Below are 12905 nucleotides of genomic sequence, written 5' to 3' on the forward strand. Positions count from 1 at the left end.
GTAGAAAAGATGCAGATGATATATGATTTTTGCACATTAGCAGTCTGTATTAGTCTGTTCTCACACTGCTAGTAAAGACATACCCAAGACTGGGTAAATTATAAAGAAAAAGGTTTAATGGGCTTACAGTTCCACGTGGTTAGGGAGGCCTCACAATCATGGTGGAAGGCGAAAGGCACATCTTATGTGGCAGCAGGCAAGAGAATGATAACCAAGCAAAAGGGGTTTCTCCTTAGAAAACATCAGATCTCGCTAGACTTATTCACTGCCATGAGAACAGTGTGGGGGAGACCGCATACTATTCAATTATCTTGCACTGGGTTCCTCCCATAACACGTGGAAATTATGGGAGCCACAATTCAAGATGAGATTTGGGTGGGAACACAGCCAAATCATATCACAGTCCATGTTTACGACAGCTTAAAATAACCAGATGTGCCATTTCCCATTTGAAAAAAGGGAAGTATCCAACCCCGACAGCATTCTAGTCTGAAAGTAACCAGTGAGGACACAGATGGCACGCGGGCAGATAATGCCAGTCAGTAACACTAGGAGGGGCGGTTGGCTTCTAAGGAGGGGAGAGTAATGAGTAAATAAGCAATGGTTCTTAAATCCATGCAACTGGACATCCCTCTCCTCAATGACCAAGAAGAAAGGGCAAGGTGAAGACTCTTTGTATTTAGCCAAGTAGATGTGTACAGAAGTCAATGTTTTATCAGAATATGCTGTTTTGCACCAAGCAGTCTGGGTGGAGCACAGTGTGCTGACTGTGTTATCTGCACATCCCCCTGCAGCTTTCCTCGTGTTGGGCCTGAGCGTCTTGACCACTTACGGAGTTCACGCCATCACCAGGCTGGAGGCCTGGAGCCTCGCTCTCCTCGCGCTGTTTCTTGTTCTCTGTGTTGCCATTGTTCTCACCATCTGGAGGCAGCCCCAGAATCAGCAAAAAGTAGCCTTCATGGTATGTGTAATGAGGATTAGAGACCCAAAATACTGTATTCATTTTCTCTGTATAATTAGTTTGGTGAGTTTTTTTTTTTTTTTTTTTTGGAGATGGAATCTCTCTTTGTCACTCAGGCTGGAGTGCAATGGAGCGATCTTGGCTCACTGCAACTTTTGCCTCCCGGGTTCAAGCACTTCTCCTGCCTCAGACTCCCCAGTAGCTGGATTACAGGTGCACGCCACCACACTCAGCTAATGTTTGTATTTTTAGAAGGCATGGGATTTCACCATGTTAGCCAGGATGGTCTCGAACTCCTGACCTCAAATAATCCACCCACCTCTGCCTCCAAAAGTGCTGGGATTATATATGTGAGCCACCGTGCCCTGCTTATTTTTGTATTTTTGTGGTGACAGGGTTTTGCTACGTTGGCCAGGCCAGTCTCAAACTCCTGACCTCAGGTGATCCACCTGCCTCAACAACTTCTAATGTGGTTAGCCAGTGAATGAGAGTGTCAGAATCCTTCGATATGTTCCTTTTTGTACAGAATTCCTTCTACATTGGTCCTCTTACTGCCTTTTCAAAAACTTGGGTATGTTCCTATCACAATATTATTACATATGATAGTAAACAAATTTCATGTTAAAGAAGCTATAATATCAAAAAAGTAGGGTGAGTATTTTGTTTTTAGAAATTCACTGCCTTCTCATGAGAACTTTGTTCCTACCAAAAGCCTTTCCTGTTGGGCTGGGTGTGGTGCCTCACACCTTTAATTCCAGCACTTTGAAAGGCCAAGGCAGGAGGATTGCTTGAGGTCAGGAGTTCAAGTGTAGCCTGGGCAACATAGCGAGACCCCATCTCTACAAAACAAACAAACAAATTAGCTGCGTGTAGTGGCTCATTCCTGTAGTCCTAGCTAGTCAGGAGGCTGAAGTGGGAGGATCACTGGAACCCAGGAGTTCAAGGCTGCAGTGAGCTATCATAGTATCACTGCACTCTAGCTTGGGTGACAGAGTGAGACACTGTCTCTAAAAATAAAATAAAACTGAATTAAACATTAAAAAGATAAGCTCCTCCACTGCAAGTTAAACTATCCTGTCCCATTTGAGCTAACCGTATACTGGCTTGGGTTTGAAGAGGGCTTCCTGGAAGGATGTACCTGGGATAACCATATGTATCCCACATTTCAGAGGTCTCCCCTTTGTGTGTCTAAATGAAATCAGTAAACCCCAAAGAAAGCTAAATCCTAAAACCAATATTATTTTGACTGTGCAGGTGTTACTGAATCTGATAAATCCCCTGTTGCCTTGAGCTTTAGTAAATACTCTAAGATGTGATTCTCCTTTTATGGTCTCTAGAAGCATGGTTTTAACTGTGATTGACGTGGTGTGAAAGTATATATGCCAAATTAATTGCCACCCTGTTGAAATAACTTGGGGAATATGCTTCAAAATATGAGTATATTCAAAAGGATTGTTTTCCCCCTCAGGTTCCATTCTTACCATTTTTGCCAGCGTTCAGCATCCTGGTGAATATTTACTTGATGGTCCAGTTAAGTGCAGACACTTGGGTCAGGTTCAGCATTTGGATGGCAATTGGTAGGTCCTTTAATGTCGGGTTCTCTTTCCTATTTCATGTGCTGTGATGAGAGAAACACACCCTCTCCCCCATCCTGGGAATAAAGGCTTTTTTTCCCCACTTCTTTCTTTCCTAATTCTTAGGGATGTCCGAGTGCTTTTCCAGATGTTTTCAGATGCCTTTTTAAGTCAGTATCTCCCACTAACCCTGTAGAACCATGTAGGCTCTATTTCCTTCTACTTATGCGTGAAAAAAATGAAACCCAGAAAAAGTCATTTTATATCAACCCAAAACTCACAACCAATTTTCTAAAATAGAACTAAAACAGCAAAATGCCTACATGTCTGCAGTGATCTTAGGAGGGTAGTTAAAACGCTGCCTCCTGATCCCCACACAGTCAGTGTGGCCGTTAATAAACAGTTGCTTTGCATACAGTTCTTTGGACTCTCCTGGTGACAGTGACACGTGTAAAGCATGTCCGTGTCCCCTTTGTTAATACAGGGTGTACTTCGCAAAATATCTGATCTTGACTCTGATAACTCACCACTTGTATTTAGGGTATAATTTGAGACTTTATTCCACATATCATTTTGTTTAAAGTACAGTATTGACTTTTAAGAACATCAATTAAAATTTTTCCATATAAACATTGAAAAACTTGTTGAGAGCAAAATACAATCTATAAAGTTTGGGTCTTCACAATAGAGAGGCACATTCTACCAGGAAAATATTGATCAAGAACACCTTCTGTGGGGTATCTTATATTTGCATTTCATTCTTCTAAAGCAGCGGTCCCCAACCTTTTTGGCACCAGGGACGGGTTTTGTGGAAGACAATTTTTCCATGGACAGGGTGAGGGATGGTTTTGGGATGAAACTCTTCCACCTCAGATCATCAGGCATTAGATTCTCATAAGGAGCATGGAACCTAGATCCCTCACGTGTGCAGTCCCTTCTATGAGAATCAAATGCTGCCCTGCTCTGACAGGAGGCAGAGCTCAGGTGGTAATGTTCACAATGGGGAGTGGCTGTAAATACACTGTAAATACTAGAGACTGCTTGCTCACTTCCTGTTGTGTGGCCTGGTTCCTAACAATAGTAGTCTGTGGCCCAGGGGTTGGTGACACCTGTTCTAAAGTACTACAGAAGGGAAAGAGAAAAACTCTATTAAAAGTTCTACATTTCATTCTCCACCTCAATAACTTAAAAGTCATTTTCTGACATACCTGAAACATTGATTTTTTTTTTCCTGCCCCAACAGGCTTCCTGATTTACTTTTCTTATGGCATTAGACACAGCCTGGAGGGTCATCTGAGAGATGAAAACAATGAAGAAGATGCTTATCCAGACAACGTTCATGCAGCAACAGAAGAAAAATCTGCCATTCAAGCAAATGACCATCACCCAAGAAATCTCAGTTCACCTTTCATATTCCATGAAAAGACAAGTGAATTCTAACACTTGCAGGAGCAGAGCTGGTCATTGTCTTAGCATACGTATCCTACACTGAGTAAACCGTGACGGGATGTCATCAGCATGCTGGGTTGTCATGGGTTTGCTGCATACATAGTTCACCCTAATTTATACTTACTCATCTGGACAGCATTTCCTCAGATGGTGAATTATGTGCCCGGGGAAACCTCCTGAGTGGAGGTTTCGTTAATCAGTGATGAATAGCCTCCAACAGTGGGAGTGTGTATGTATGTGTGTGTGTATGTATGTGTGTATGTATATATCTATGTATATGCTTGGGAACATGAGTGTTAAAAGTTAGCTGGTGTTTTACTATTATTGTGTTACATTTTTCCAGTGTCGTCATTAATCGGTGGCATATACTGCACATACTGAAATAGAGGGAAATCACTGAATGTAAAGAGGTTTTGTCTATGCCCCCTGCAGTTGGGGAAATACTAGTAGCTTTACCTTGTTTGACTTCATTAATGTCAGTTTAGGGGATGCCAAAAATGCAGTTACTCATCATGGTGTCTATCACTGGTTAGGGGTAAGATGAGGGGATAAGGAAAGAGACTTTTCAATAAGTTGTGAATGCCAACAGTGGGTTTAATGCAAATTTTTTTTCCTGTGAGGTATGACAGTTTGCTCAAACTTCAGCCAATAGGGGTGTCTGCTTCTGCTGCACTACACAGGCCAGGAGTGGCATTCCATGCCACTAGTTGGCATCCTTTTGAACTTTTGTCTCCTTTGCAAACAGTGGTCCTAAAATACGAGGTCTTCACTTGCTGTGAATGACGTATCCCCAGTCAGGGACTTAAGAGAGGCACTGTGATATACTTGGGACCCTTTAAATTAAAAAGCGAAGATAGTCACCATGGCCAGAAAGCTCATGGAGTGGCCGTAATGAGAATGTGTTTGAAGATCAAAGAGTTAGACCAATGCTTGAATAAGTAGACCCCAAGCATCCTTTTCTAAAAAGTGACTTAAAATAAGCCAACAGACTCTCCCAGACCACACAACTAGTGGAATGATTCCTCCTTTTTCCATTACTTACTTAATCACAGTTTAGTTTTTTTCTTAACCTCGTCAGGCCCAGAGTTCACTTCTTTGTTTCTCTGTTTCTTTTGTCTTGTCTTAGAGATGAGGGGGCTACAGCAGCATCATGCAAAGAGGGAAAGATGAAGGGATAGAAGAAGAGAAAATCCCCCTGTTCTGATATGAACGGCCTATTCCATTGTTAAATGGCAAATGGCCCAATTTAAGGGCTTTGGATCTAATTTGCCTCTGATGTTTCTTTTGGAAACATTTAGGAATATTTTTCTCTTCCTACCCCATAAATTGTGTAGCACTTTTTATTCCATTTGCTTTCAAATGACTACACTAAGCCTAATAATACAAGCTCCAGTGTTATACAATAACCCATCAGTGATTGGGGAATCAAATATTTTGGTTTAAAAAACATGATTATTTAAAACTGGAAACTAAAAAGAATCAAATTGAATTAAAGCTATATAAACACAGTTAACCCTTGTAAATGAGTAAATGAATTTTTACATGTAAGATTCTCTAATTGTCATATTTTACTTTTTAGGATTCCCTAATAGTGGACTGTTTATTTGCAGTGTGTTTTGCTTCTCATGAACTGTTTCTTGTACAAATCATTAAATAGTTCATTGGATGAGGCCGGGTGATATTTCCCAGGACAGCATGGTGAACATGACCAGGCATGCTAGCTGGCCCGTGTAATCCCAAGAGAAGGAAAACATTCGTTTTCCTCGTGGGTCTTCCAAGAAATGAGCTATTTTATTGATGCCATTAAAAAGCAAGTTGCGATGGTTTTGTATAGCCAAGAGTTTATAGTGATTAAACATCAAAGAAACACGTAGAAAGCCTGGGTTTCTGGCTGCTAGTGTTATAGCATCCATGACACAGAACTCATTATGGACATTCCACAACTTCCAGGGTGCACATGGTAAAATCTGAAGCCCAGAATTTTCTCTCAAGCTGCGTGGTTTACTGGAGAGAAGGAGTTGGATAAGCACAGGCTTGGGTATTTTGGTAGGGACTGTAGGCATGCTCGTAAATCCTTGCTGTTGTCACAGTACGCTGAAAACCCGTTTGATTCTATACCCAATCTAGAATCGACCCTTCACACAGGAAATGTGAACAATTGTTATATATGAACACTCAAATCTTTTACTGTAACGAAACCAAGAAACTTGTTTAGAATGTGATAGGCAGCTAAAACTGTTATGCCCACTGTGCTCAATTTGAAGCAGAATTCAGTGAAAAATTATTTTTCCACATTGAAACACTTTGCAGACACAAATATCTATGAAAAGATGCTTTGTCAGCCACTGTGCCTTTTTTTCTGTGAAGACTCAACGGATGTGTGTGTTTGTATGTATGTTAACAGTTACATATGTTTGTATGAGTATATATATCTGTGTGTGTGTATCTCAAACGTCAGTGTGTAAGTAAGTTGGGTTTATGGTGGGCTTTGACTATGTCATTAGGTGAGTACAAAACCCAACTGATGTGGAGATAAATTGATGTTTGATGTTGATAGATATGCTTATACCTAATTTTTAGTTTTTAAACTATTTTAAAATATACTATGATTTTATATGTATATTTCCTATAGACTCTTTAAGACATATTTATAATGTTTCTAATATGAAATCACTAAACTCTAGTACATTATAGCAGGTGCTTTGTAATCTGGAATGGAGAAGAGGTAGCGGCATTTGGGGATTCCTGTTTACTTGTTGCTGCCACACCTTTTCCGACTGATCTGTCCTGGTAGGTGTTTATTAGCAAAAGTCAGTATCACCAGCTCTTTGGCACCTTTCTGTTTCTGCTTGTGAATTCATAATGTTTTCAACTAAATTTTTTTTTACTTTCTCAGAATTACCTAAATGTTTTGTAGAGTTTTGACTAGTAATCAATCAACATTATATAAAGTCTTCTCCAGTAATTAAGAAATACATATGCAAATTCTTTTGTGATTGAGTAAAAGCAGCTTAAATTACTTTTCTTTTCTACATTAAGAAATATATTCTCAACATTTTCAGTGAGAATTTCTTGTAATGGCACCTCAAATTTTATACTCTTAAAAAAAAACAATAATTTGTGAATTACCACCAAAAGGCAATGGCAGTCCTACATTTAAGAACAGAGCTATGCAAACTCTGTTAAAAACTATGAGGAAAACTTACATTAGAACTTTTGATATATACTAAAATACTGATTATCTTAATCACATTTTCCCCAGAGATAAACATTGAGAGAACGAAAGCCAAAGTGTCATTTAAGAGAGATATATATGAAAAAGTAACATTAATATATAGAACTTTACCATCACCAGCCATAGTTGATAGAAAATATTAGTTTCAGAATTACCCTCCTTTAAAAAATAAGAGACTGTTTGTTTTCTTTTAATTTCTATGAATAAAAGAAATGTTTAAAAACTTTAAAATTTTAAATATTAGTCAAAATGCTTTTTAAGTCCTGAGTGCTTACAGGTAGTTGTTAAAAAAATTTTAAGGCCAGGCATGGTGGCTCGCTCACACCTATAATCCTAGGATCTTGGGAGGTCAAGGCAAGCTGATCGCTTGAGCCCAGGAGTTTAAGACCAGCCTGAGCAGCATAGCAAGACCCTGTCTCTACAAAAAAAACCAAAAATTAGCTGGGCATGGTGGCGTGCACATGTAGTCACAGCTACTGGGGGTGCTGAGGTGGGAGGATCGCTTGAGCCCAGGAGAGTGAGGCTGCAGTGAGCTGAGATTACGCCACTGCACTCTAGCCTGGGCAACGGTGAGACCCTGCCTCAAAAAAAATAAAAATAAAAATAAAACACTTTAATTAGAATCTATTTTTACCTATTTTCTAAATTTATTTAAATGCTTAGCAGGAAGCATAAGGAAAAGCCATCGGCCTGCAATACCCATGATGACAGAGGGAGCACTTGAGCCTTGCCTTCCCTCCTCTTAAATCAGGGTGTGTTCTGAGATTACAGAACATCACACCTTGGCGTGATGAAATCATGCCAAGATTCTGACTCTCCCTTTCCGGTGATACTGCTCATGATTTCTCCTAATACGCTTCAAGCAACTGTTACCACAAAAAATACAGTTTCCGCAGGGCTTTAAAGGATTGAGTTTAGCATGTATATCATGGGTTATTAAAGTTCACGTGATTCGTGTGAAATTAACTGTCCTTTTTGCTAGTGCCAAAACAGTGCCTTCTCTGCACACTTTACTTTTTTATAAAGTTCTCCCACATGTCCTTAAATATCAAGGGGGAAAGTATGGATATTCGCGTAGCAATAATGCCAGCAAAGGTCATTTTCATTTTTTAGTCATATAGATATGAAAATAAGTTCATATAGATATGAAATTGCTTGACTTTATTGTTTTGGGGAGATTTTTTTTCCTTACATGATTATATTTAAACACTTTAAAATAGCCTTCCGGTTTCTGGATTTTGAGAAGCCTGATCTGTTATTGTTGTGGTTGTTGGTGTTTGTAATATTCATTATTGTTTGTATATACATGGTTTAGTCTTACTGATTTCAAATGCATTTTGTTATTGCTCAACCCAACTGGTAACACTGTTTGCTGGGAGCATTATACTTAACTTTGATTCACCATGGTTGATGCCACTGCCATGATCGCTGGGTCTTAAAGAGCTTTCCCTAGCCACTGACAGCCCCATGGAGATCATAATCAGGGCCCCAGGCTGGTTCCAGGATCAGGCAGCCTATAGAGCGTGAGCATCTATGTGTAGCTACCCTTGTTGGGTGGGCTCTTAGACTGATGGGGTAGGATATGAAGTGAAAGACTTCAAATGCAAGTAAGGTAGTTTGGGCTCCTTAATTCCAAACATCCCATGAGTATATCAAGATGAATAAGGACCAAGGGACCTCTGTGACTCATGGAAGGTCTCGCTGGTTCCTGAAGTAGCATAGTGGGACCTGGGCTACAATTTATGCACATGCACTGACAGCCTTGCTGTGCCACATGTCTCACCAAGACCCAGTTGGGAAAGAGCGTCATATTGCCAACAGGTTGGGTTTCTCTGGCCTACACCTGATTAATGGGCCCTTTATCTTTGGTGTCCCCTAGGAGTGTCCAGTTGTTTTATTGCTTTATTTTGTTATTGCAGTACTTAATAAAAATTGTTGATAGGGCCCAAAACCCTACAGAAATTCTATGTCTGTAAAAACCAACAAAGGCATTGGACTTGTGTGAATGTACAGGGTTTTTTTAGTAGTAAATTTAAATTTAAATGTTTTAAGTGATCATCAGTGTTCCTTTTTACTTATAAAGTTGGATTCTTTTTTAGAATTTGTAATAAATAAAAACTGCTGCTTTACCACTGTAAAATATGCTTTCTGATGTGAGTGTATTTTTAAAATAAATTTTAATATGTAATAATATAGAATGCAGATGTCACCCATACCAAAAGCACACATTTCATACTTACCTAATTAAACTCCTTATTTATTTGGAAATCTTTAAAGCTCAGAAATATAAGCAATCTACATTGAAACAATTGAAGAATACTAAGCTGGCAGCCTAAGGCCTGCTGTATGACTGACTACCAAGTCCTGTGAGATGAAAGAGATGTCTTCACGTATCCTCAATACTCATGGCATATTCCAAAAAATACCAGTTGCTCCTGAAGCATGCTACCCCAGAGTCACACATCTGGGATCCTATCACTACGACTGCCATTCACTTTGACATTGCTTTGATCTGCAAGAAGTTCATCAATGTTCTTTCCACCAATCATAGCCTTTAATCATTGGTGATCAGTTGTATGTCCACTAGGATACTTTTAAATATGGTGAATAATTATCAACTTTTTACTCTTTGATAGGGAGGGAGAATTCAATGCGGATTTTTAAAATGTTTCTAAATTGCTTAAAATTACACATCTCTTGAGTTAGCTTGTTTAATTTTGAAACATATTTGTGTATGCAGTTCCTATTGTTTCTAGTAAATTGGAGGGAACATGTTGAATTTTAAAAACTTTACTATCAACTTAGAAAGCATTAAAAACCAAGCTAAAGAAGCAAACTACTCAAGTAGAAGCCTCAAACAATTTAGTTTTTGTTTTATTAGGGTTGCTGTGAGGTAGTGGTGCCCTACCTCTCTGTTTTGTCACCATGGGATCACATGAAATAATCCCCCAGTAGTTGTCTCTGGGCTGTAGGTCCAGCCAGAAGCTCCCGGAGAGAGGAATATGATCTCCTTAGTGTTTAAAGAAGGACTCAGATAGGCTTCCTTTTGGGGCTAAGGGCTCAAAGCCCATGGATTGCTAAGAGATTGTGCTGAGAAGTCCTCATCTGTGTGGAAAGAGTAAATTATTTCATCCCGTAAACTATCTCAAAAAATTCTCAAAGACATACAAAAATAACTCTCACTATGACATTATCTCAGCTTGTCTTTTAAAGTATGTCAAAGTGGCTGGGCCTGGTGGTTCATGCCTGTAACCCCAGCACTTTGGGAAGCCAAGGTGGGAGGATTGCTTGAAGCCAGAAGTTCAAGACCAGCCTGGTCAACATAGCAGAGACTCCAGTCTCTACGATTTTTTTCTTTTTAAATTAGCTGAGTGCCTGTATTCCCAGCTACTCGGGGCTAAGGTGGGAGGATCACTTGAGTCCAGGAGGTTGAGGCTTCAGTGATCCATGATGGTACCATTGCACTGTAGTCTGGGTGACAGAATGAGACTCTGTCTCTAAAAGTAAATGAATGAATGAACGCAGATCAAAGTATGAGTTAAACTAGAAAGAGACTCAGCTCAATACTCACTTATTTATATAAACCTTCCTAGTAACAGATTGATAGCCACCTCTTAAATAGTTGAAGATATCAGAGTTTCAGATGTCATAAACTCTGGGTAAAGAGTTCTTATTACTCTATTAAGACTGGAGCAGTCAAGAGGAAGAGAAACCCACAGGATAGAGACTGCACTACCCAGGAGTACTATATAGCCCAGGGTGGGCCCCAATCTCCAAGCCAGTTTCTGAGCTCTGAGTCCCTTAGCCCACAAATACTACAACATTGTCAAAGTTCAAGATTTTGGGCATCCCCAGTGGCTGAGTCTCCAAGTCACCGGAATCTTTCCCTACCTGCTCACTGATGTCGTGGAAGGACCAACAATTTCACTGCTCTGGTAGAAATCAGGTTGTCACGCCATTGTTCTTAAAACAGAACCATTGACTTTAATTGGCGCACAAGTGTAAATGACTGATAATAGATGCTTTTCAAAATGAGCATTTAGAGCAAATAAGCAAGAGAAGGCAAATAGGCAGAGACAGTTGAAAGAGGAGGGAGGACACTAGAAAGAGAAAGAGCAAAGAAAAAAGAGGCCAAAGCTCTCAAGTCACAATTTTCCTATTCTACATTTTGGCTTAGAGTAGTCCCTCTTTCCCTTGCCACTTAGAGGCTCTTGCAACTAATGAATAGGTGATGCATCTTTACAACATGCTACATCCTGGAGCTAGGAAGGTCTTACTTGTGCTTCATTGGTTTTAAGTAGACTAAGTTTCTGGGATCCCTACCTTACCCTAAGATGTCTCTTGACGAGTGGCTCTGGGAGTGTCAAAAATGTCTGGCATTTCTATCAGAATGAAGTCTTCAGGGAGTCCCATATTTAAAACCACTAAATTTTATTCCTGCTAAAACCTCGAAGCATTGATTTTTGTTGCAGGAAGTCAGGGACCCCGAACGGAGGGACTGGCTGGAGCCACGGCAGAGGAACATACATTGTGAAGATTTCATGGACATTTATCAGTTCCCAAATAATACTTTTATAATAAATTTCTTATGCCTGTCTTTACTTTAATCTCTTAATCCTGTTATCTTCGTAAGCTGAGGATGTACATCACCTCAGGACCACTGTGATAATTGTGTTAACCGCACAAATTGATCGTAAAATGTGTGTTTGAACAATATGAAATCAGTGCACCTTGAAAAAGAACAGAATAACAGTGATTTTTAGGGAACAAGGGAAGTTACAATCATAAGGTCTGACTGCCTGTGGGGTTGGGCAAAAAGAGCCATACTTTTCATCTTGCAGAGAGCTTATAAACGGACGCGCAAGTAGGAGAGATATCACTAAATTCTTTTCCTAGCAAGAAATATTAATATTAATGCCTTGGGAAAGGAATGCGTTCCTGGGGGGAGGTCTATAAATGGTCGCTCTGGGAATGTCTGTCTTGTGCAGTTGAGATAAGCACTGAGATACACCCTGGTCTCCTGCAGTACCCTCAGGCTTACTAGGGTGGGGAAAAAAGCCCGCCCTGGTAAATTTGCGGTCAGACCAGTTCTCTGCTCTCAAACCCTGTTTTCTGTTGTTTAAGATGTTTATCAAGACAATACATGCACTGCTGAACATAGACACTTTTCAGTGGTTCTGCTTTTGCCCTTTGCCTTGTGATCTTTCTTGGACCCTTATCAGTAGTTCTGCTTTTGCCCTTTGTCCTGTTCCCTCAGAAGCATGTGATCTTTGTTCTGCTTTTTGCCCTTTGAAGCATGTGATATTTGTACCTACTCTCTGTTCTTACACCCCCCTCCCCTTTTGAAAACCTTAATAAAAAACTAGCTGGCTTGAGGCTCAGGTGGGCATCACGGTCCTACCAATATATGATGTCACTCCTGGCGGCCCAGCTGTAAAATTCCTCTCTTTGTACTCTTTATTTCTCAGCCGGCCGACACTTAAGGAAAATAAAAAGAACCTACGTTGAAATATTGGGGGCGGATTCCCCTGATAGATTTTTGTGAAAAAATCATCTTGGTTGTATGTCTGTAGTTAACGAAGACTAGTTAGAGAAGTTACATGTCCTTATCTTGGGGATGGCGAAGGGATGCCCAAAATATTGGCTGATTTTTTCTTACCTAACAAATTCCTAATGGTATTCACCA

General features: G+C 40.0%; 1 protein-coding gene across 3 annotated transcripts in view; it reads left to right on the plus strand.

Moving 5' to 3' along the window:
* Positions 1-9359, plus strand: part of SLC7A2 (solute carrier family 7 member 2) — a 73222-nt gene extending 63863 nt beyond the window's left edge. For all 3 annotated transcript variants that reach the window (XM_019032725.4, XM_031013925.3, XM_004046697.5), the window contains 3 exons: positions 795-961; positions 2430-2538; positions 3779-9359. In XM_019032725.4, the coding sequence (XP_018888270.3) occupies positions 795-961; positions 2430-2538; positions 3779-3975 (473 nt within the window). In that variant the 3' untranslated portion in view covers positions 3976-9359. The remainder of the gene's footprint in view (positions 1-794; positions 962-2429; positions 2539-3778) is intronic.
* Positions 9360-12905: the final 3546 nt, after the last annotated feature.

Source organism: Gorilla gorilla, chromosome 7 (genome assembly GCF_029281585.2).
Source record: "Gorilla gorilla gorilla isolate KB3781 chromosome 7, NHGRI_mGorGor1-v2.1_pri, whole genome shotgun sequence".
Lineage (NCBI taxonomy): Eukaryota > Metazoa > Chordata > Mammalia > Primates > Hominidae > Gorilla > Gorilla gorilla.